Source organism: Serinus canaria, chromosome 3 (genome assembly GCF_022539315.1).
Source record: "Serinus canaria isolate serCan28SL12 chromosome 3, serCan2020, whole genome shotgun sequence".
In the NCBI taxonomy this organism is placed as follows: Eukaryota; Metazoa; Chordata; class Aves; order Passeriformes; family Fringillidae; genus Serinus; species Serinus canaria.
The window spans coordinates 52,972,142-52,997,458 of NC_066316.1; the positions used below are offsets into that span (position 1 = coordinate 52,972,142).

Consider the following 25,317-nt stretch of genomic DNA (forward strand, 5'->3'; position numbering starts at 1 on the left):
CTTACACATTTGAAAGTGTTTATTTTAATGAGGAGTTTGACAGAGGTTTATAGCCTGTATTGATTCTGTACAAGTGTGTGGTTTTTCAGATTGCTTTTTTTGTAACACCACTTCTAGGACAATTCTCACTCCCTTCTGCCACTTGAACTAGGTTAAATCCAACACTTAAATTTCTTCCAGTACAAAATTATTATAGAAGCAATTAAACTTTACACAAGTGCAGATGTCCTACCTGTTCAAGGGCAGAGATACTTGGTAATTATGGGAAAAAAAAAAAGAACAATGACTAAAATTTCTTCTCAGGCCTTCACTGTCCATCTATGATTATTCCTCTCTACAGTTCTGTTTACATGAGGGTGCAATTGCAAAACTACATAAACTGTTATACAACTTAAGTGCTCCAGGTATACCAATCTGCTTTTATTTAGTGTAGAGGCACAGTTGCAAAACTCCTTTTCACCACAGGTATGCAATTTTAAAAGAACTTTATTTTAGAAACAGAAAACTAGACAGAGATGCCAAAGCTAACACAATCCTAGCACTAGTATGTCTGAAACCACACATATACAAAGTTTATGTTAGCCTCCCACTGTCATGTTCTATGGTTAGTAACCTAAAGGCAAGTCAAACAAAACAGAATTCATGTTGTTTCTGTTACCACCCTGCTGGGAAGCTTCCTCTTCACAATTCTTCTAAATTCACCAGCACAATACCTACTACTGGTTTTCCCTCCTTTTCTGATCCTCTGCTGCATAAACAGAAGTTATCTAAACAGGCTCCACTGGACAAACTAGCTTTTCCTACAATACAGGAACCAACCCAGGAAGGAAAAGAGGAATCAAATGAAATAAAATGACAAAGTTATTACCATGGAGTGGGCTGAATGCCAACACAGACATGATCACAGTTATCTCAAGACATGACACTGGACTTCCAAAAGGCATGGCAAACAGGCTTTTAACCCTATACAAATCACTACTTCAGAATTCCTCTAACACATTTTAAGAGAGACTGGATAAATTCTATAATCATAGAATCGCAAAATCATTAAGATTAGAAAAGATGTCTAAGATCATTGAGCCCAACCATTAAACTAGTACCACTGTGTTCGTCATTTAAACCATGTTTCCCAGCTTCTACATCTACACACTTTTGGATCACTTCCAGGCATAGCAGTTCCACTACTTCCCTGGGTAGCCTGTTTCCATATACCAGACCATCCTTTCCACAAAGAAATTTTTCTTATATCCAATCTAAACCTCCCCTGGAGCAAGTTGAGGCTATGTCCTCTTGTCTTGTCACTTGTTACCAGAGAGAAGAGGCCAACCCTCACCTGGCTACACCCTCCTTTCAGGCAGTTGTAAAGAGTGATAAGGTCTTCCCTGAACCTTCTTTTCTCCAGGCTGAACAACCCCAGCTCCCTCACATGCTCCCCACAGGACTTGTGCTCCAGATCCTTCTCTGGTCCATTGTTCTTCTCTGGACACACTCCTATTTTGAGATGGACCAGGATGCTACTGGCCTCTTTGTTCGCCTGGGCACACTGCTGGATCATGTTCAGATGGATGCTGAGCAGCATCACCAGGTCCTTTTTGGCTGGGCAACTTTCCAGCCACTAAATCATTTCAGGCATAGCAATTCAAACAGGGGATGGCAACACTGGGGGAGAAAAAACTACTCTGTGTTGATGATTCCTTTAATTAGTGAGATTTCAAGTGGTTCCAACCACTGGTTATACAGGTGGCTCAGGGCTGGCTAGGTGAATACTGGACTCTCCCTTTTATTCATGCACATTGGCTTTAAAAGTGGAGCTGCTTTAGATTTTTTCAGAATAACAAAATACAGACCAAACCCCATTAATAGTAATATAGAGTTTTAATGTCAACAGGCTTTAGGGTTTCAGGGAAAGTGAGTAAAGTTCTAGTTCTGCTCAGTACTAACTGAATTTTCATGGCCATTTCACTGAAAACTGCCACAAAAACCCCTCTCTAGAAAAATGTAACACATTTATGTCCACCATTACCAAAGAATTTCACAAGAAACGGAACCCCCAATATATTGCACAATATGAAACGCTAATAAAATATAATAAACCAACCAAACAAAAATCCCTACAGTGTGGCAATACCATCTTTTCCATGACTGGTCAAAATTTTCCCACTATCAGAACCATTCTTGAGAAATCAGCTGCCCCTTGATGACTTTTCTGGCTTTCATCATTTTATTCTGCACGTCCTGCCAGTGTACACTGTAGAAGATTCAGCTCAGTGGACCCAGATCCTGAAATGACATTTTGCAAATCGCAATGTACACACAGATCTTACTACAACAGTTTGAGCTTCTTGAACAGACTCCTACAACGCTGTGGACAGCAGTATGATTGCAGGCACAGGTATTTCACAGAACACAATTAAAGAACACAGCACAAGCATGTGTCCTCCTACATTGGTTTTTGCCCTTTGCATTCCCAGTCACCTCATTTTTCTGTGTTTGCCTCAACATTAGCGACATCAGCATTGCATTAATTCAGGTCTAACAAGTACCAAAAGAACAAGGTGAGACAACCCTGAGAAGCTTTACGAGACTCCTCCAGTAAGAGCCAGACACTCAAGTAACCAAATACCGTTCAAACCACAGGGGCAACACAGCAAGAAGCCAGTTTTTTATGGGAGCCATGGCTCAAGTTAGTCGTCCCAAAACATCTCTGTTGTGAGCTGGCTATCTTTACTGCTGGTTAGCCCCTGATGTAGCTGACTAGAAACTTCCTCAAGAGGCAGCGGACCTGATTTCTTTACCTGGGCCCTCCTCTGCAGCCAAGGCTGTAGAGGATAAGTCTTGTTTGTATACTAGAGGCGCCCTGTGCCGAGACCCCACCGCAGCCGGGTGGCCTCTCCTGCTTCTTCTAACCCGGCTGCTGGTGAGAAGGCTAAAGATACCCAGAGCAGCGATGGAACACGGATCGGGAGATGCTGGGCAACCCTCCATGCACGTACCGGGCGTCACCCAAATGCGCCAGCAAGTGGCCAAGTGCTGGAGGTCGGGGTGTAAGTAAGGCGAGACGCCCTCCGCAGCCAGCATCCCACTTGAGGTGGCTCTGCGCGCTCCCCTTCCTCTCTCTGTGTCACGGAAGAAAGCGCCCCAATGCTCCTAGGCACCGCCTGCTGCCGTCTAACCCCATTGTCCCCTCACAGGCAGAAGTGAGCACTCAGGGACATGCCAGCTCCGTGCTCCCACGGACACCCACGGCCGCCCTCGCAGGCACTTACTGAGCGCCGCCACGGTGCCGGCCTCCAGCAACAGGCAGTCCTGGCGGCTGCGCGCCTCCAGCAGGGCGCTCGGCCCCGGCTCCTGCTTCCAGAGCAGCCGCAGCCCTTTGCTCAGAGCCATGGGAGCCGCCGGCCGCGGGGCGGAGGGCGCAGGGGTCCCGCCGGAGAGGGTGGCGAAGGAGCCGCACGGCGCTGCGCTCGAGGGCCGCCGGCAGCCCCGCGGGAGCCTCTCCGGGCGACGGTCCCCGGTCCGGGCCGCTTCTACCGAGCAGGCGGGCCAGGAGGGCGGCCGTGCCCCGCTGCCGCTCGCCGGTCACCTCAGCAGGCCTCCGAGTGCCTCCGCGGCGAGGGGCGCCCAGCGCAGCTCGAAAGAAGCGGAGCGGCCCCCGCGGGCGGACCCGCCGCTGCGGCCGCCTCCTCGGGGAGCCCCGGCTGCGGCCGGCAGGGCGGGAGCGACCTTCCCCTTTGCTCTCCGCCTCTCTCTTCCCACCCACGGTAAACTTTCCAGAGTTAACTTTGTCCCTCTGACTCCGTGGCTCCGGCTCCTCCTCCTCCGGCACAGGTAGGAGCCGCCGGCGGGGCGCTGCCCCCCGCCCTGCCCGCGGGTGAGGGGAGGAGCAGCGGCCGCGCTGTGGGTCCCGGCCCGACCCGGAGCTTCCCAGCCCAGCTGTGCCCGGGGCCCTGCTCGCCCCGGCCCGGCTGTGCCGCTCCCCACCCCCGCGGGTGGCGAAGGTCGCCGTCGAGTTGCCGGGAGCGCGGCCGGCCCAGCAGCGCCCTGAGGCGCCAGAGCTGTTCCCTCGTCCGGCGCGGCTGCCCGGGGAGAAGCCGCGCTCCTTCCCGCTTCCTGCGGGAGCGGCCGCCCGAGATCCCGGCGCCGCTCCTCGCTTGGCAGGGAATTCCCCTCGGAGCTGCTTTCCCACTGCGCGCTGTCCCGCGGTATAAGAGTTTCGGGCAAAGGCACAGTGCACGTGTTCTGGTGTTGCAGGGTTCCCACCACAGTTCCCTGGCGAGTCTGTGCTGGGTGAGTGCTGGTTGTTTCCCGGAGTTCACCGAGAACGAGTGGATTGAGGAGGCAGGCACAGGTACGCCAGTGTGTTCGGATCAGAGAAAACTCGCTGTAACCGCTAGCAGAACATGTAGTCCTATTCATACACGGGTAAACCACGCAGAATTCTATTTTTTTAACATCACGAATTATAACTTAAATTAAGGTGTAGAGAAAACTGCAGACTGTTTTTCTGTCACACACATCTGGTTTATTTATTTTATAACCAGCAGTACTTACGAAAGGAGATTGATTTTATGTTTTATGGTGCCTCTTCAAAAAGCATTTTGAAAGGGTCTGGTATGGAAAGTGGGATTGGTGTTTGCATGGGGCTTCCCCCCCTGCCCCGATCCTAAACTTTGGTTATAGTATGTAGGGTGAGATTAAAAGTACTGGGTAAAGCAAAATAAATTACCCAGAAACTGTAGAAATTAAGTGAACAGGATGAAAAAAACAAGACAGTGCATAGCTTAAAGTTTGGGAATTTTCGAAGATGTAAGAACATAGATTAACCATGCTCAATTTTAAACAGAAAGGGGATCCTTTCTAACTGCTACCCAATGTGAATGGCAGACCAAAAATCAGTTAATGTCTTTGACATCTTTCACTCTTTCCCTAGAGAAAAGCGCTCATTTGAGATTAAATACTTAAAGTATCGCTTAATCAGTGCTGCCCAAGAGAGTTGTGTCATATTACACATCACTTTAAAAAGTTGCCCTGGATCATACACTTATGTGTTTAAAAATAGCAGAAAAAACCCACTCTTTTTTCTTTTTCTTTTTTTTTTCTTTTTTTTTTTTGTGTGTGTGTGTGTGTGTGTGTGTCTTTGAGGAGTTATTCTTCACAATTCCCTTTAAACTCCATCATGAGAACAAACTCTCACTGGGAGGACACAGGTATGTCCCTCTCTTGCCTGTGTTTCAAGTCCTTACTAATTTTTGTCATTAGTTCTTTTCACTGCAATTTCCAAGAACACACAATTTGGGATTGTTAAGAAAAAGGTTACTGTCCGATTTGTTGGGTAAAATACTGAAGAAAGGATTGGTGCACCTAGGATAGTACATTTTAGCACCTCAAATCATAATGATCAGATAAGGATGTGAGAGAAAAACTCAGATGAAGGTGGCAAACTGGAGATCTTTAACAGTGTGTATAACAAAACACTGCTTCATAGGTGGCTCTCTGATTGAGTCTGTTCTAAGCTCTTACAAACAGATCTCTTCAGTGTGTTCCAGTTGCAGTACATCCACTCAAAAAGCAGTAAGTCAGTTCATTAGGCTTTGTGTTGGAAACACAAGCCTGAGGAAGTAACAATCAGATAATGGTGAAGAGTAGCAGTAAATAAAACCATTCATTTTACTAACTCCTTCTCAAAGAATGACATCTAAATTTAGGGCTCATATAGGAACCTTCTTCAATATATTGGGGATGTGTGCAGAAGTGTTCTTTTGATAAGATCTTTTCATCTTGCAACATTCCTGTTGTTCCTCTTCAGACTGTATTTCAGTGCATGGAAGTCCATTTTTAAGGGAAAGTGTTGAGACTGACAGAGCATCTTTTAGCAGACATGTGGAGTTGAGCTGTCTTGCTCTAGATCTTATGTATGTGAGTATCATGGCAGTATTAATTCCTGCTGTCATTTGAGGAGTCCCTCAGGTGAACTCATTCCCTCTTGCCACAGCACTTGTTTTCACCCAGGCCATACACTCTCATTACCTCCTCAGCAATTTTTCATTTCATCCTTCTTTCTCTGTGGAGTTTTCCTTCCTTTTAATCTCCTGCCTTGACAATTTCATCATCCTTGCTTCTTTGCCCCTCTTCACCCATCTTTGGTTCTTTATCACTCTTTCTTTGAGCAGTCACAGATATTTTGCATTGCTTTCTGAATGTTCCCACAGCTAAAAAGTGGGAGGTGATCTGCTGCTGCCCCTGCAGCCTTCAGCTGGGAGAAGCAACAGGTCGGTGGGCTCTCTCTGCTATTCAGCATGCATAGAATAGTGGGACTGTTTTGGAGGGTGGAATATCTCTTGTCTGCAGCTATGTCCCTTTGCTTACCTTTTCTCTTTCCAACTCTTTTTCCATCTCCTGTCTTCATAGGGGCCAGGACATCCTTCTCCCTCTGTATCAGAAGTGGAGGGATCCTTAAGGTCTGATGATGTTTGCTGACTGTGGAACTATGTGAAATGCAGTTCAAACAAAATTGCAGCAGTAGTATGTCAGGGGCAGCCTCCATGGTAGGAGGACACAGCCTTCAGCTACTAAATCAGGTTCAGTCCTTGTTAACTCACCTGTGGTATAAATTGTGTTGAAGACAATGTCCACACTGTGTGCATATTTTTAAGCATTCAGCTCTTACCTCAGCAGAAGAAATCACCTCAGTGTAATTTCTCACCTCAGTGTAATTTCTGAACACTTCTGTCTTTTGCAAAGTCACTCCGTTTGGTTTGAATTTCCAATCCCTTCTCCTCCCCAGCTCCTTGTTTACCTTGGAAGCATTGCTATGCATCATAATCACTCCTGTTCCTAGGTCCTCCTGATAATGGATGTTTCCAGGATCTGGATAACAGCCTCCCTGAAAAAGAGCATGCTGCTCTTAGCAGGTGGCATTGTTTGTTTGAATGAAGACCATCTGAAGAGGAACAACAGGAATGTTGCAAGACAGAGTTCAGAAGAACTGGATAGAGCAAGGAGTATTTGGGTTAGCTGTCTGCTCTCTGTCTGGAATAGCTCTGTGAACCCCATATCCTGGACTCTGGGGTATAGGATTGGTGTCCCTGTAGTATTACTTGTCTGTCTACTGTATCTAACTTTGCAGTCTGGGGCTCTACAAAACGCTTTGGTGATACACTGTAGAAACAAACAAAAGATACTTTTCTTTGTCCAATATTATGCTACTGAAATAGCTTTTTTGGTAACTTTTTGAAGCTCTGAGATTAAATATATAACGGCATTTCCTCAGGATTTTTGGCCACTTGCACATAGCCTCAGTGGTCACAAATTCCTCAGGAAATGTGTGTGCTTATAAGGTCATTGAAAACAGTTTGGGTTTTGCCTTTTATAACAAACTTTTGACTTTAGCAGGTAAAGAAATAGGGGAAATATCTCAGCTTTTTTTTTTCTGCACATGGCATTCAAAACAAGTAACTGCTGCTAATATGCAAAAACTTCCACTATGTTTCCACATTTTCTAGCTAACATTAGAATGAAATTTACAGCTGAATTTGACACAGAGAAGCATTTATAACTTCTAGGCTAAAGTGCTCAAAATGTTGCTCTGAAAGTAACTGTGGGGTTTTAATGTCAACTCTTAACACTGTTGGTGAGAGAAGTGCTTTCTATTCTAGTTGGTTGCACTTCTCTTGGCCTAGTAAAGAACTTTGTGTGCAAAACACATATGGTGCTTTGTTACAGAGACAATCCAATACAGTTTGAGCTAGGTCACTCTTACTCACTAAAATCAACTGCATTTCCTCAAAAATAACTGAAGAGCATGAGAAACATGAGTGATAAATTAATATGGCTTTGTTTAGATTTTGACAAAGAACATTTGACCTTGCCATGAGTGTAAGAGGAGAGATGCAGGGACATTTTCTTTGCTTCAGTTAGTGACAGTATTTTTAAATTTCTGCTCCTGTTTACATCCTTTCCCGACAAGCTTCCCTTATTCCTTGCCATTTCGGTTTGTGATCCTTATAATAGGAAAAAGAAACTTTTAATGCTAATTAGTCTGTATTGTATTACTCTTTAACCAATTATTTGGAAGGGGAGGGTGGGTGGGTAGGTTCAGACCTGAGCTTCTGGTTCAGCAGGAGCTAAACATATGCCTGACTTTAAGTATATCAGTAGCATAAATCTCGTAGCTCCTTGCTTGGGTGAATAAACTTGCTTCTCAAGTGAATAAACAGTGCAGGTCTGGCTGCTCAAGGTGGTTGGACTGGAAGCAAACTAGCTTTAGGCTCAGACTGAGTCAGGGTCTATCCAGCTGCAGGCTGTAGCTCCAGATTGGCAGAAGATTGGGCTGTGAATTCAAGCTCTTGTTGGTGTAGCAGAAGTGGTTAGAGATGCTCTGGTGGAGTGCTAACAGTTTTAGAAATGCTGCTAATGAAAAACCACATTGCTGGGAGGTCATTGGAATTTCTCACCTCCTCTTCCACCTATACTTTAACTCTGTGTGTGCTAAGTGAAAGAGGCCCCTCTGGAGAGGCAGATCCACTGCATTTACAGGCACTGGCCTTTTCTTACTAAGAGACTATTTTCAGTAACAGCAGCTGTTTTAAAGCTTAACATTCTTCATCCCAAAACTATGTGCAGAAGAGCAACATTAGTCAGATGACGTTTATTTAGGCAGTAATAGTGACCAGACAACCAGATAAAATTTTTATTCTTTCTTCCAGACTGACATGCTTATGATTAGTTGTAGGTATCCTTTTCTTATGTTCAAAGGACTAGGAAGCCACAGAGTTTTCCACTGCTTCTTGCCTCATTTTCTGGAACTCCTGATGGGAAAAACAAAACGCTTAATAAAATAGAAAATGTGAATTTAAAGTGGACTGCTTAATATCTGCACAGGAAGAGCTGAAGCAAGTATGTTGGCAGTTTTTCCTCAGTGAGCACATGCCTCATCATCAAAAATTGTGCACACTTCTCTTGCTTATCAGCAGTGGAGGTAGTTTACTGGTTACCTCATACCAAGGGATATAGATTTGATGAGGCAAAAGAAATGCTTTCCTTTTGTCCATAAATCAGCTGTGAAGAAAACTCCAGGAAGAGGCAATCCCACATTGCCAGTTGTGGCATTTCAGCAGTATATAGTTGCCATCATTGTCACAGATGGTATGACACTGGACTACTGGAAGAGACTGCCTGCAATAAAGTGATTCCTATCTTCAGTCTTAAATAAGAATTTCACCATTCTATTGATGTTCCATATATGTAAGAAGAAAAAGCAGAGTTTTCGTGGTTGTTCAGAACCCCTTAAATTTCATTGTTGTTGAGATGCAACTAGACAGAGAGAAACAGATGAATACAGGAGTGGACAATGCTAGAACACAACAGAAAGCTGATTATGATTCAGACAATTGACCTGAAAACTAAATAATTTAAAATTATAAGATCCCCCCCTTGTATTTTTAGAGTAACCAAATCATGCAAAAACCAGGAAAGTCAAGGACAAAATGCAGCCAGGCAAGTGACAGCAGGACTTCATATGTTTCTGGATAATTTTTATGGTACACTCTATCACTCTATTTATTGAGGGAAATGTTAATTTTTGATCCCTCTTACTATGATTAATTTGTAAATGAATTCTGATAGTATAAAAATCTTTAGTAATTTTGTCCTATTTGATAACACAGACTATACTTGAAAAAACAAAGGAGCATACAAGGTAGGTGAGACCTATAATGAGGCATTTACAAATGAGGGGGTGGGAAGAGAGGACAAAGAGAATGGCATTTCCGTGTTCTGTTCATAACTAATGAATGTTAATTTGTTTAAAGCTTGTTGAACTCTAGTTTGCCCTCAGTGGGAACAGACATTCAAGGGAGAATATCTTTTATGAATTTTCTGTGTGTAAACATTAGTGGGAGTTGATTGAACATAATAGGACATGTTAACTGAGTTTATTATGTCCAGTACTGGCTATTTACAGTTGTATTTTATAACAGGATTTTGTTAATGAGATGAGCACATGTTCTGTGTCAACAGAAATATAGGTATAAACCCAATGTAGGCTTATATCCTAAAGTTCTTTCACATTTCAGTTCTGTTTTTTTCTCACATATAAAACACAAAACTAAAGTAAAAGTTAAATTAAGGTGGTTTTGTTTTTTCTTTTTAGTGAACAAAAGTGAATATTGGACATAACCTGTCCATTTAAAAGTTTCAGATTTATTCAAGTAAATGAATGGGAAAAAAAAGGTTAAAATAGTTTTCTATTTGGAGAACACCTCTTTAATACAATCAAATCAGCCACCTCACAACCAGTACCAGCATCCTACGACTACTGAGAAAAACCTTACATCTCTGGAATGAGTAGGCTAATTTCGCCAAAATCGGAAATACAATCCAGAATCTCAATTGGTACATCAAAATTCAGTGGGAAACATTCCCCAGGTTTAAGATTTGGGATTTGTTTCCTGCATCTATTTTAAGATACAGAATTTCTAGTTCATGCCTTTGGTAATGGACTAGTGGTTGTATGCCAGATACTAACCCTCATAGCAAAAAGAGTCGTTCAGTCACTGTCTAAAAGGAACACAAAATGTCTTGCATGCATAGATTCACTCTTCTGTGATCAAATGTTCAACATTTTTTCCATTTGAGTTGTTTCCAGTACAGCAGCATATGTGGTGCTTTTAAGATGAAGTTAGGGTTCTTTCTCTCATTTCATTTTATAAACAGATGCTTTGTGGTGTTATGCCTCCCCATGCTTTAGAAAGCCCTATCCATTAATTTTCAGATTTAGCAGAGGTTTCAGACCAAAGAGCAAGGGGAGCAAGAGGCAGTGTAATAACACATTCCTGTGAAGGAAGAGAACGTATTTGTTTAATTGGGGGTTTGTTTTTTTTTTCAACTGCCTTTTGTAAAGTTTGAATGGCATTGGGCAATAAATCTCAGGTGTTCCTTTGCTTCTCAACAGCTTTGTGGCAAGATAACAGACTGAATAATTTGAAAAGACAGTGAATGTGAACTAGTTCAAATCACAGTAGTTAATGGAGTTCCTCAGTATACCACCAGTTTTGAACTGGAGAAGGTCAAATAAAAACTAAAATGGTAAAATAGACCGAACTGGCTAAGGAGTCAAGCTATTTCACAGCCCCATTTATGGTGAAGGCAGAGTGAATAGCATATGTTTTTCTTGAAAGGAAAGGAGGACTGCAGAATGTGGTGTTACCTCTGTCAGTGCTGTGTAAAGGGGTAGCTGACAAAGCACAGTGTGTGAGCGAGGGGAACAGAGAAGAAAAGAGAAGAACTGAGGGGATACAAGGTTTAAAGTTATTTGAACAAACATTTTGGTATATTACTTTATTCCTAATACACCAGTTAAATCCACAGACTATGTGTATGCCCAAGTTAACATAATTTTTTAACTCATTTGCAGACTACTATTCTTTTTTTTTCCACTCCAAATATGTGTGTGTGTCTCTGTGTGTGTTTATCTCAAAAGTTACCTGAGTGAAAGGACGGTGAGAAACCACCTTTCTCTGTAGGCTGTGCTCAGGACACTTTCTCAGTTTCCGCCACCATTACAGACACCCCAGCAGTACCAGTGACCTGGGAATGCTGCTGTGTGTGGGAAGGGGTGAGCCCAGAGGGTGGGTAGGCCAAAATAAAGCAGTTTGATGGGAAGGAGGCAGGTAGTGGAAAGACCTTGTGTGGGTGTGGCTGGAAAAGCTCAGCAAAGCTGTAGTTTGGGAGAAAACCAGCTCATGTCATCCCTCTGAAGCCAAGAGTCAGAGCCCTTCTTCTGTCACAGACCCTGCCCACTAGGATTCACCCTGTGCAATGTGTTTGCTGCTGTTGTTTTTACCTCTACATCAGTAGCTCTTTGGACTGCCTTTCTTGCTGCCCTCCTGTTACCCTTCCTCTTCTCTGTCCCTCCACCTGTTTAATTCTCTGATGCTTTTGGCCCAGTTGGTCCATTGATGGTTAGATTCTGTAATTAGTGACCCTGACACCTATAGCTATTGCAATTACTTCCCGTGTCTTTTAAAAAGGTTTGTGCAGTGACAGCTTTCCTGTGCTGAGATTACAGAGTAGCTATCTTAAATAATGTTCCCTGCATATTTTTGTGGGAGTTCAGCAGAATTCTCTTTTTACTTATTCCAGAAATTTGAAATAGACTTTGCCAGATCTTGGAGATTTATTGCAAACTACATGGAAGGGCCAGAACCAGTGCAGATCCTTTCCACATGGAAACACTGCTGCAGAGACTTGAAAATCTGCCTGAATAAAAGCAGAGATGTTCTGTGAGTTTAAAAATGCCTCTGGGAAGTCAGATTAACTAATCTCAGTTTAATTGGAGAGGCTGCTGCTCAGAATGGATGAGTCAGGATACAACATATCACAGAGAAGTCTTTATGACTACTTTTAAGCAACCTGGTGCTTTAAGAAGCACATCTGTACATGTAGATAAGGGTGATTACAGGACTTTTTGTTTATCTGCACTTGAACTAATAGCCTAATGCTGGCTATTGAGTTTAACTTGGTGGTGGCTGGAGTCCCATAGGAGAAAAATCTAAGGTATCCTGAGACAGATTTCTCAGAATGTTTCCTTACCGTGCTACACTCACACTCAACACCTCCTCTCTGCCCTCAAGGCCAGCAGCTGTCTAGGGCAGCCTCTTTGGCAAAGCACAGGGCAGAACCACTTGGCTTTGTAAGATCTTAGCTGGCTGCAAAGGATCAGCTGAGGTGTCATTTCATCCCAATGGAATGGCAGGATGGAATCAGACAGTGACAGTGCACATCTGTCCTGTCTTTCTCCATGTGCAGAGTTCATCAGCAGACCTGTGTGTCACACACACACACACATACACACACACAGACCCAGCCAGGGTTCAGCAGTGCACCTGAGCTGATTCCTGTTCCTTGGCTCCACAGCAGTGAGAAACAGCCCAGGGCCTAGCTGCAGGTGTCTGCTCGAGCTCCCTTGCAAACATCCACGACAGTGTTTACTTGTGGGTTGGGTTTTGGGTTTTCTTCTGTGTGGCAAAAAAAATCCCTTCAGGAAGTGCTGTTTTATTTTACTATTTAAAAATGGCTTAAGACCACTAGTCATTTTTATTAGATTCTAACACTAGAAAATTACAATATGAACTCCTTGCTCAGAGGGGAGCTGTGCCAGACAGTACCTACAAAAAACTTTCCTGAACTCCACTCTTACTCTAGGAGCAGCCCTTCAATCCCCTGTGAAACCACTGCAGTCCCTGTAAGTTGCCCTTTTTCAGTGATAATTTTACAGCACATTCAAATAGATCCCAAATCCTGCAGCCATCGCGCAGATTTATTTTGTAGTATAGCTGTCTGTGGATAGCAACTTCCTCTTACTGATTGTGAATTTGGTTTAAATTTGGAAGACTTTCATGAACAGTTGCATTGTGGATTTATTTGTTTGGGAGGCTTTTTTGGATGTTGTTTCCTTTCTGACAAGCATTAGGACTGTGGTTGTAAGTAGCAGATAGACTGGCACAAGTTGTTACTATTGCCAAACAAGCATAAACATGCTCCAAGTAGGGAAGAAGTGTTCTAGACTTACCTCCTTCCCAGAGGCTTGGAAAAAAGTCCTTGCTTTAAGTTTGGTTGGTCCTATTTGTAAGCAGGTAGAAAAGTGTCGCTACTTAAACAGGGAAGACACATGAAGAGTTTTCTTACTCCTCAGTTCTCTCTGCTGGCATAACCATCTGGAATGGTGCAGTCCTGGTGAGTGCAGTCAGATGGGAATCTTCTGGGGCAGTGTGTCAAGCTCAGCAAATCCATCCCATCAGCAAGCAGCCTTGTTTATATTTTCCTACTATAATGCAACAGACGCTATGTTTAAGTTTTCACTTCTTTCCCAGCTGTTGAATTTTTAAACAAAATCTTTACTGAGCTTAAAATAGGACTCAACTAGTCAGGAACTAGTCAACAGTTAGAAAAATTACCCTCACTCCTATTTGGTCCTTACTTTGAAGCATCTTTTCCTTTTGCAAGAGTTTAACTTGATAAGTTATTGGATACACCAAACTTGACAAGATTCTGTATCTGGCTTGGAATTTTGTTAAAAATAATGAAATATAGATAGATGATCATTGGATAAACAGCATCACTCTTTCATTTGGGCTTTGTTTCCAGCTTGTCATTGGACATTATAGTGACATGTTTAAAAACCCCAACCAAATACAAAGTTCGGATTCTCACATTTTAAGGGACTTTAAGAAATGTCAGTAGGTATTTCAGATTCATAGTTCAGTTGTGAGTGCTGATAGTATTGTAAGGGGGTGCTGTGCTTACCAAAGCCCTCACAACACTCTAATACAATGGCAAGAACATACCAGCAATGACCCCCTCCTGCCCTACAGCAGATACAGGGTCTCAGAGATGCCAACAAAGTGAATGTAGTGCAATGTATGTCAGAAGTGCAATCAATTTTGATGGGTCCAAAAAGGTCTTGATGAGCAGGCAGTGCACAAGGATCATATGGGAGCAGGGAGATACTCTTCCTTCAAAATATGAAGCAGAAGAGTGAACATAATGAAGTGATACATTTAATATTTTCATTTAATAGGATTAAGAGATCAACTTCTATCTAGATTTACAAATATTACAAAGAGTTTGTGTTTCTTGAACTGTGTCTGAAATGGCAATATTATTTGCAAATTATTTTACATAATTATTATTCCAAATAATTAATAGTCCTAGGAACTGCTACTACTCCTTATATGAAGGGCTATACAGTACAATAGCTAGTACCTTAAGACACCTAAATCTTGATATAATTACAGATTGAATGAAGGCTGATAAATATTTAGCTTTGCCATTGGAAGTACTGTTATATTTGGTATCCAGTTCCATCCACAACTGTATTTGTTTTATTTTTTTAAACAGACTGATTTTCTTCAGATATGCTGTTACAAATGGTCACAAATAAAAGGCTTGTCTTGTCTTCCAGTTTATTACTGCCATGGTTTCAACCCCTTTATCCTCTCCTTTGGTATCAAAAGGAAGAGAACACGTTCTTTACAATCCTCATTCTATAAACTTCAGTCTGCTGTCCCGCTATTTTTGCATCTCCTGTGAGTGACCAAACTCATTAGTCATTGAGGCATCCCATAATCACACAGGTGGGTGTGGGGGGAGGCTCTGACAAACATTTTAATAGGGACAGGTCAATACTAAGGTCAAATAACTAAAATACAATTCAAAAGAAACCAAACCACTTAATACTGTTTTTTAAAAAGTCCCCACAATCTTTCTATATTTTCTGTTATTTTTAAAAATCCTGCTGTTTGTAATTCTTCTAAGATAACCTCTAACAAACCTCTTGGAGCCAGCAACTTAATTACATCTTTAGAATTACATACTTTTTAGGAAAACAATTCATCAAATATGTGGAGTTTTTGGGAATGAGATTTCACAAGATTAAAAATGACTGAAGAGTAACAATTCCAGATTTAGATCTACTGAGATTTAATTGCAACAGAAGGCAATGTGAATTAAAAGTGACCTTGAATTGACAAATGTGTGCTATGACAAGTTTATTAGCAAATATATTTTAAAAATGAATAGTTGTTGAAGATGGTAGATACAGAAGGAAAACTAAGGGTAGCAGAAGTCTGTTGTTAAAAGAAAATAATAAGTATTACATGCAGTCTTGCTTCAGCCCCAACAGAAAACTGACATACAAAAATGCATTTTAACAGAATATGGCCACAGACTAGAATAAGGGAAGAACAATATTTAGTAAAAATGAGAAAGCTGGCTTCAGATAGACAGGATCAGTTCAAAGAAACTAATAAATCCTATTGTGAAGCAAACAGTTTTTAAATCTGTAAATGAGAAGAATCTAGAGTTCAGAAAGTTCAGCAGGAAGGCAGTAAGAATACTAGCTGGAATCTGAAGGGACACAAAAAATTTAGGATAGTTTAGGAAAATCTGGTCAATCAGGAAAGATTAAAAGGCCCAGAAGATTAAAAATAGGCAAACACATTCTTTATAAGACAAGGAAATTAGGCCAGTTTAAATACTGCAAAATCTCAGAGTCACAACTCATGTGCAAAGAGCCATGGGAGGAAAAAAAAAAGGGAAAAAACAGCTAATCCAAGTTGTGACTCAAATGTTCTTTAGAACAGCATGGGTGTAACTGACATTGCCACGTGACAGAATGGGTGGATTGGTCACCAGCCAGTCAATATATTTCTAATTCTATAAGGTTGTTTTTGTTAGTGTTGTTTAGACAGGAAAAAAGGGTTTTTTTCTGCTCCAGTGGTTACCTCAGGTGTTAGCATTAATTTTAGCAGAGGAATTATAGGAATGTATGTGAAAAAACCCAGAGACCAAAGACCTCCCCGCCCCTTACCAACTAAGAGGCCTCTGCTTGTGCATGCGCACGTCTTCATGGGAAGTCCTACAAAAAGCAGAAGCAGCAATAACAGGACACCTGCCTAGTGAATGCTTTCCTTGCTGCTGCATTGCACTGCCTGAGGCTGTGGAGGGAGTCATTTTGGCCAATCCAGAGTGGCAGAGTGTCTGGTGTATGTCAAACTAAGCCACAGCACAAGAGATGCATCTCTTCCTTTGTGAGAATTTTCTTCACAAGGCTGTTAGTCTGAATTCCTTCTAAGAGCCTGAACAAGACTAATTTAGGTAGCAGTAAAATTGATGTATTATTTAATTAGGATTTACAGAATCTAGTGTATATTATGGTAGGACTTTCTCAATTATCTTGTGCCAGAAGACAGGAATTACTTAGGAGTGTAAAAATTTCCATACTCATGTAAAATTAGGACTTATTGAAGAACACTCTAATTGCAGTCAACAGTACACCTCCAAAACCACACCCTATAACAGAGTCTGCTGCTGCAGTCTAATTCCACGTTGGATTGCAAACAAGAAATGCAGGTATCCTTCCTCTCTGTAAAGCTACATTTTATTTTTAAAAAATAGATGTAGTTGCGGTAACGGAATAAGCAATTCAAGTATAAAGTTAAACCCAAGAGCTTGGGCAGTTGATGTCTTTTATGAAGTCACTGGGCTAATGCCAGTGTTTGGCTCTCCCTGGAAGGAAAACATAAGCCAGGGAACAGTAAGGCTGTGGATGCTGCAGACTAATTATTCAGCTATGACAAACAAAACACAGGAGGGCACTGCTCAAGCCTTGCGCTAACTTGCACTAACTTATTTCTGTTTTATGACTACATCTTTAGTGTGCCCATTTTCTGTTACCCCCAACTCATGCAATTAAACTATGACACTATTCACATCTAATTTAAAAAACAAATATCAAAGACAATAGAATTTCTATTCTGGGTCAACACCATGCTGACACAAAGCCAGGAACACACAGTAGCACTGTGCTCTACTACTTATTTGCAGTCAGGAGGGTTCCATCAGCCATGAGCTGGACTGACCTGAATAAAGAAAGCTTACAGCATATGCATAGCCTTTGCTGGTTTACAGTCACTAGCACTATTATACCATCCAGTCGGGATGCCTGCTTTATGGAAGACACATGGATGCTTCCTCATTCCTCAGCTGGCCTGTGTGTAAGCTGGTGAAAAGCTACAGAGAAGATTTGCCTCATACTACTCACCTTGTTAAAAACCAACATGATGATTTAAAAAAAAAAAAAAGATAAAATAGTCTGGTGGATGTACATAAATATTTATTATCAGTTTAACTTCATTTTCTAGAAATCTTTAAACAGTTTTTCTTTTCTTTTTTTTTTATTTTTTTGCCAAAATGTTGCATCTGACACAGTTGCTACTGTCATAGCTTCCCTGCACTGGGAATGCAGAGCTCACACTTAAGATTCCAAAACAATCTATTCAAGATAAAGAGCTTTCAACTTTAGTGCATATGGAACTATTTAAGGATTGGTAAAAAGAACCCCCTTCCCCCTCCCAAATGAAGAGTCTGTTACAAAGAGATTTCATTACCAAAAAGTGAATATACAAATGCTAAAAAAATGCTGGCTTGAAAAAGTGATTTCAGAATTTACTGTACACATTGTAACAATTTATTATATAGGTTGCTTCTACATGCAAGCAGATCTTACATTTGGTGTAAAACATTTATACACATTCTTTACAATTTGTACATATTTAAATGGCTGTATCAAACAACACTGCACTATGGAATTTTGGAAGCAAACTAAAATTGGGAGGAGAAAAAGACAAGGTTTATAAAAGGTGAACAAAACTCGTGACACTGAGAAGCATCTAGACTTAGGCCTAGTCTGGCTTGGTTTGGTTTCAGGTTATTCAGGCAGACCCAGATTTTCCTCTAGCACAGAAAAGTAACACCAATGCAAAACAGAATAAGGCAACTATTGAACTGGCAGACTGTACCCGTCACTTAGAATGGCTTATTGGTAAAATGCCTTTTTAGTTGTTTTTTTTTTTTAACTAAAATATTTATTTTCTAGGCACATTTTAGTAGAAACTGTGTTTTGGCTTTCCTGCTTGCCTATGGCAAGAAATGAATTACTGTATTGGTGCCCATTGTGAACACAGTTGGTGGTGGCTTTTTTTGGTTTGATTCTGTGAAAAGCCAAGGCCTCAAATGGTATTTCAGTAGTATGGAAGAGGATACTGAGTCACTTGATGAAAGATGATGATCAAATAACAGAGTTTGTGTAATAATTAATGATGTTATTCAGTACTTTTGTCACCTTTGAGTTTGCATTAGAAGGCAACAAAAAGTCAACCTGAACCAATAGCACACCATACTACTACACGAAGACCTGAGCTTAGTTGGAATTTCGGGAGGTCTACTAGTTGGGGTTAGATGTGGCATTGTCCCCTCTGCTGAAACACTACAAACTGTCAGAGGGGAAGCTGGCCCTGTACAGCACTGAGAAACACCAGTGCCTTACGGCATAACATTGGGGTGTCAAAGTGCTGGTATGGAAAACTGTTTTTTTTTCACACTTTCCTGAATGGCTCGTTCCTTGTTTGTACTTTGTCTTCTTACACAGTGCATAGTGAAAAAGTGAGCCTGACATAAGCTCTGAGGTGGTGCGCCACAAGAACAAGATTTCATTAGAAGGAAAAAGAAGAGAGGGAAGAATGATTTATATTTACCAGAAGTCATACTGGGAGCAGGATGCCATGGCTGCATATGGGAAGCAAAACTTAAGAACAAAGTGTTCGTTCAGGAGATTATCACAAACATGTGCCAGAAACATACATGAATATAATTCCTCCTGGTTACTGATTTGCTGGAGAGCTGAATATAATGAATATTAGGTCATTTTCTTAAGTTTGTCTGCTTTCCCATTTTAAAAAAAAGCTACAAATGTGTCACTCTGGTGTTGATGCAGAGTTTTTGGAATAACATCAAACAAGTCTTCGTGAAGTCCATGGCAACATATCAGCTTGATAATTTAGATCCCTATAACTGACAGCATTACTCAGCTGTTTTTATTTAAATAATGCTATAAATGGGAGAGCTTTCAAGACAGGAGAGCCTTATTGTACGATTTAGGCCGATAAAGGAAAATTTGAAATAATACTTTTTTTAACAACTGATTCTTGTTGGTTTGGGGTTGTTTGGGATTTTTTTTTTGCAAAGGCTAACAAGTTTTTATTAGCATTGCCCCCACATCAGAAAAGCACTTTGGAGTTGTTCTGTATTGTTGAATACTCCTTATTCTCTACATCACAGGAAAGCGGCTGAGTGCCTGCCTCAGCTTCTGTGCAATCTGAAAAAAAATAAACAGAAGATATTTAATATGCAGTCGCTTTACACTGTGCATAAATATGATTGCAAGCTAAAAAATTAGGTGTTCCCTCATTTGATGAAAAACTGCATTTTTCATTACTGCAGGTTTTGTGTATGCAGGACTCTCAAAACATTCCATTATAAAGACTTCTCATATATACACTTTCTGCCTCGTTAATTTGGTACTTTCACTGCTCCAGTTGTGCTGGAGAAAGCATTGTAGGCAGGGCTGTTATTCTGCCTGTCTCGCACTGCACTGCACAAGAGAGCTACAGGAACAAAGCCAGATTTTCCAGGAAACCCACTTCCCTGGTGAAGCAATGCTGAAACATCAGAACAGAGCTCCTGTGCACTCCCCACAGTTCTCATGGGAGCCATGACCCCACATGTGAACATGTACTGAGGGAGAGAGCATTGGTAGAAGAAAACTTGTGAGGCTGCAACCAGAAGGATTGAAAAAGACTGGACAAGAGGCTGAAAGACAGTAAGGGGCAACCTAAGCCTAACCCCATCAGATGTTTCAAGGAAAGTAAGCAGTGACCTGATGGGGGACCTACAGTTGTCACCCACTGAGATACCTCTAAAGCTCCACTGGCAACTTTTATGGCTTTGAAGGGGCACCAGTTACTCATGAGACTCCTTTTAGTGACAGAAGTTAGGATGCAGCACATTCAAACTCAAATGTTTTACCAGCATATCACATTGGAAAGCTTGTTCTTGGTTTATTTTTTAAAAATCACAAAGGATACATGCATGAGAACACTGTCAAATGAGAACTACAGTGGTAGGGAGAGTGCTCAGATTTAAAATATTAAATGTCACCTGAAATGTTCCTGTCCCTCCTGCCCCACACTTGTATACATCAGGCTTTAAATCACAAAAACTTCCCTTCTCACTCCCATCCTATGGGAGGAAAGTTTTTTGAAATGTTTTATTGTTCTGTTCAGTGCAGCAGGCCTTGCTTACTACACATCGGAGAACTAAAATTCTTGGTAACCCTAGTACCAGCAAGGGGAAAGAAAAAAGTCAAGCTATCAACAATGTGGTTTCTGAACAGTAGTTCTTAGTTTTACTGGGTTTATTGTAACAATCATATACATAAGACAGTATTTTAAGGAAAATATTTTAACTCATTTTTTCAGTTCTCAGGGGTTTTTAGTGATTCCTTTTACTTTTTTTTTTGTACATTTCTTCAAATATGTGCTCTGTGGGAGCATGGATTAAAGCATGTATTTCCTATAAAAGCAGCAGCACAGTACCTGCCAAGCAAAGAGTGCTGAAGCCCTGTCCCTTACCGTTTCATAGAACTGTGCCTGCTGCTCCAGATAGAGACGAATGACGCTGTTGTAGTCATAGATCCGGTTACTGTGGAAGTGATTCATCTCAGCTGCAATCAGACCCAGGAGACAAATTATTTAACAGAAGCATTTATAATTAGGAACAGTTTCACTCAGTTCAAGTTAGTTTCTCTGCAGCAAGCTCAGTGTCCAGCCCTGCCAGCAGGGGAGGACTGTTCTCATGCTTCCACAACCTGTTCTGCTTGCAGCACTCAAGTTATAGTGGAATTGTCTGTCAGATTTGTAGGGGGTCAATTACACACCAACCTGGGCACTTCCTGGACAAAGCCAGGTCCTTGTATTACAGTAGTCAGGTGCACAAAGATTAGATAAAAAATACAAGCAGGATTTTCTTCTACTGAGGTAACTGTTCCTTCCTGAAGCGTTTCCAACAGAATTTTGGCTTAGACATTCAGATTTCCAAGGGTATAGCTATCAAGTTGTAAGCCACAGCTGTAAATACTTAGCTCAACCAAAATGAACAAAAAGATACAACCAGTAGTGTGTGACTCCTTCTTGACTTACGCTGTTTCAATAGATACCTGAGAAACAGCATTACTGAACCTGTAACACCTTACATCAATTTCTACATCTCTTCTCAGATCACAGCTTATGACTGAAAGAAGAAGTTAAATATAATTTGGGAAATCAATGGAGGGAGAAGAAATATGCTGCATTGTAAAAAGTCATCCTAGAGGTCTCTTCCCCAATTACCACACATAAAACACAATCTTCTCATGTTACTGTGACTAAGAGGAAGGAGATGAGGAGTTTTCTTGGTTGTTTTTAAATAAAATCAATTTTGTGTGCTGCTCTGACTTCGTCACATAATATATATATGAGTACTCTTGCCTTTAGATCATCCAAAAATGATGCAACCCCCTCAGTAATGAGTAATCTCATTGAAGTCAGTAACAGGATGCACTTAATGGCTTGATATCCTGCAGGATTGAGCCCTGACTGCTCACTTCCCCAGTTTTTCTAGTGTGGTGTACTACACCTTGTATTTACAACACCTCTAACCTAAAGAGGAAAAAGATCATTCAAAAAATATCCAGGAAATAAAGATCTTATCCAAAAGAACATGAATTTCATCTGGGAGATGGATTATGTCTAACTAAGCTAAAAGTCAGAAAAACATTTCTGCTAATGATGACCTGCTTCTTGCACCAGAGTCCATGCTTTTATTTGAGACATATTACTTCCAAATCAAAGAATCAGCCTGAGGAAGTTGTTTTGGGGTTTTTTTAATTGCATTTTCAAAATATGTGTCTTTTGCAACAGCAATGTGATATTTTAAAAAAAGGGAGAGGCAAAATAACTGCAATTTAGAAAAATTCTAAGCAGATCACAAAAAAGCCCCCACAAACAACCCATGCCAAGGTTTTATTCCTGGTAGCAAAAGATTTTTTTTCAAAGTATGCTGCTTAACAGAAGTCCTTCAGAGGTCTACAACACTGCCATTTATCTCAAAATTTGGTTTACCTTGTAGTGCATAAGCCATGGTGCTCACACGTTTCACCATGTTCTGTTTGTCTTGTGGTGTTATTTTACTGGTTGCAACTAACTTGTCACTTTCCTTCACTCGTTCTATTGCTCCCTGTAGAAATCAAATGCAGAAAGGTTAAGAGTAGTCAACTTAGGGGTGTTTATAGTAATCTAAAATGCCACTAGCTACATTTTGAGTTTTCAGTACACATATGTACACAAAATGATCGATTCTGCCTTCTCACATTTTCATCCAAAGTTTGTTATTTCACTTTATTGATTCCAAGAGTCCTTGCAAAAAGTGACTTCAAACACAGGCATGATCAGAATCATCAGCAAACTGAGTTTGGTACAGGCAGTAATACACAAGAATAAATACAAAAAAGACAAATGGACCCAGTTTGAAATTACAGATGACCAACTTAACTGACACTCGAAAGCCTGTAGAATCTTCTTTGCACATTTTACAAGAGAAGGCAACATAACACTGTTTTTCAAGAGACTACAACTCAATGCAATATATAGCCATTGATTCAGGAAAATCCTCGAGTCACATAAATAACAAGAATAAAAAGATATGCCTCCCCTTCACAATTTATTTGTGCCAAACAACATGCAAGAGAATCTATTTACATGTCTCTTGGCAGTAGGCTTATGTTTCAAGTTTTAAAAACATTTTTCTCCTTTTATGGTATTTTCCCTCAATGATTCTGTGGGATGAGAAATTGCAAACATCCTGAAGAAAGAATACACATATCTGATATGCTTTTATCTAGTGATCAAAAAAACCTCCAACCCCACATATTTGTGCACTTGTTTTGACTTCACAATATTTAGTTTCTTTAAATACATTGCAGCAGACACATGACCATAAGGAAAACTCTATGACCCAAAAAAAAAAAAAAAAAAAAAGGCAAAATATCCAAAACTGTACGCTGTGGCTTTTGGATTACAGAGAACAAAGTGGTTGGGTTTTGTTGCTGGTATTTTGTTTAGTGTTTTTTCCCTCAGAAATGTTAGAGCTTAGCTCTGATCTCTGTTTTTTGATATTAAAGAAACTTCAATGCAGTGCATGATTATTTATCACATATCAGCAAGCCAGCCATGTCAGTGTACACAAGTTTTCCTACAACACTCACATGGTTTTATTATCAAAAAAATAAAGGCTCAAATATTACAAATTTACGCTACTGCTATTCACCCCACTGGGACATGAAGTCAACCTGAAGAAAATCATGAACTTTCTACTGCTCTACTATAGCAGAAAGTTGTGATATTATTGAGAGAAATTCTAGTTTTCCTTCCCTCTAAGTACTTCTTATTTTAAAAATCAACACACCAGTTTCACAGAAACTTCCAGTGTTTCAGCAGCAGGGGCCAGGCTGCTGCACAAATGCAGGGTACCATACCACCACTTTTGCTGCTGTCCCCACTGCCCAGCCCTTAAAAAGAAAGGCACATCACATACCTTATGAGCTGCTATGATGTCAGGGAAGCAACCAAGAAATCCCTTATATTCATGATTTGTTTCCATCAAGAAGTGAAGATCTTTCTTTGGCTAATAAACAAAGCATAAGCGTAAGTAAAAGTATCTGTGGCAAATAAACATCACAGAAAAGAAACTATGATGGCAAGAAAGGGCAAAGGGGAAAAAAGGGGATGAAACAATCAAGAAAACCCAACCAAAATATTGTTTATGCAAGTTTTTCATATATGAAAAGGTTTTTTAAAAAAATATAAGCTTTTTAGAGCAAGGCACTGAGCATCATTGTGCAGATGCCTCTGTTCTTTGTTTCATTTAACACTAGCTCATGAAGTGATGGGGTTTTGCCTTTTCACCCAAGAAGAGTTTGCAGTGCAGTCTCTCATTACATATACAAATATGTACATGCACAGGTGCATCTCCTTAGTTGTCAATGTGGAAAGGTGTCTTAAGAAATTTCAGACTCAGCCTTGAGATAAAGAGAATCTGCATTTTGGAGACTTTAAGTGTTACATGCTAAACATCAATGCATGTCTTGAGGACCAATCAAGACCTTTACATGAACACATTTAAAGACCAAACAATCATTTTGGTATTTTAGAAACCAGAATGAGGGCTTTCTGACCAACAGAAATACACTCTCATCACATTCCCCCTGAGCTGACACAGAGTAGAAAAGAAGATGATAATGCATTCAAAAGTGTTAATAGCAATTTAATTGGCCTATAGCACTAGCAGCTATGTTTTAATCAAAGAGGAAAAAAGAAAAGTCAGAAGAAATCCAAATAGGTGATATGTTTGTACACACTATGCCATTGCAATACTCCTACCTGATCTGCTACAAGACTGGCAATTTCTTCATAAGTTTTCCCTGCTTCTGTTATTGCTCCATTGAGATCAGATTCTCCTAGAAGTGTTCAACAAACATCAGTGTTCAAATTACAGTAAGTCAATTACAACAAGAAACTTGCCTTGATTCAAGGCAAATTTATAAAACAGCCTATTTACAATAATAAATGGCTAGCCATCCTTTTATAACCAGCAGAAATAAAGAACTTTTTAAAACATTAAAGGAGGAAAACTAAAGGTCTTGTAGAAAATTAATGTTCTACCACAGTACTTCCACATTTAATAATTTTATGCAGTTTAAATACAGAGGTATTCCTCCACATGGGGCAACAGGAAGTCTACCAGGATGAAAAGGAAGGAAGAATGAGGAGGGTTACAAAAGACAGACTGACAAAGGTGATGTGTTACTACTCCTGAGCTCTCTGA

The 25,317-nt window shown here is 40.7% G+C and overlaps 2 protein-coding genes and 1 long non-coding RNA gene across 6 annotated transcripts in view; 1 reads left to right on the forward strand and 2 right to left on the reverse strand.

The window, feature by feature from the left end:
* SYNJ2 (synaptojanin 2) overlaps positions 1-3,402 on the reverse strand; it is a 66,268-nt gene extending 62,866 nt beyond the window's left edge. Inside the window, exon 1 of the mRNA XM_009095294.4 lies at positions 3,267-3,402. Coding sequence (XP_009093542.3) covers positions 3,267-3,387 — 121 coding nt within the window. The 5' untranslated portion in view covers positions 3,388-3,402. The remainder of the gene's footprint in view (positions 1-3,266) is intronic.
* A 203-nt stretch (positions 3,403-3,605) lies between these two features.
* LOC127059443 (uncharacterized) lies at positions 3,606-22,115 on the forward strand. 2 transcript variants are annotated; one of them, XR_007777292.1, is made up of 3 exons: positions 3,606-3,828; positions 4,252-4,348; positions 21,674-22,115. It is a non-coding gene; the product is annotated as an uncharacterized LOC127059443 (long non-coding RNA). The 2 variants fall into 2 exon arrangements; XR_007777291.1 differs by lacking the exon at positions 21,674-22,115 and adding an exon at positions 6,839-8,028.
* SNX9 (sorting nexin 9) overlaps positions 17,653-25,317 on the reverse strand; it is a 58,886-nt gene continuing 51,221 nt past the window's right edge. For all 3 annotated transcript variants that reach the window (XM_030235370.2, XM_050972926.1, XM_050972925.1), the window contains exons 14-18: positions 24,873-24,949; positions 24,028-24,117; positions 22,557-22,671; positions 21,030-21,121; positions 17,653-19,714 (exon numbers count right to left, since the gene is read on the reverse strand). In XM_030235370.2, coding sequence (XP_030091230.1) covers positions 19,667-19,714; positions 21,030-21,121; positions 22,557-22,671; positions 24,028-24,117; positions 24,873-24,949 — 422 coding nt within the window. In that variant the 3' untranslated portion in view covers positions 17,653-19,666. The remainder of the gene's footprint in view (positions 19,715-21,029; positions 21,122-22,556; positions 22,672-24,027; positions 24,118-24,872; positions 24,950-25,317) is intronic.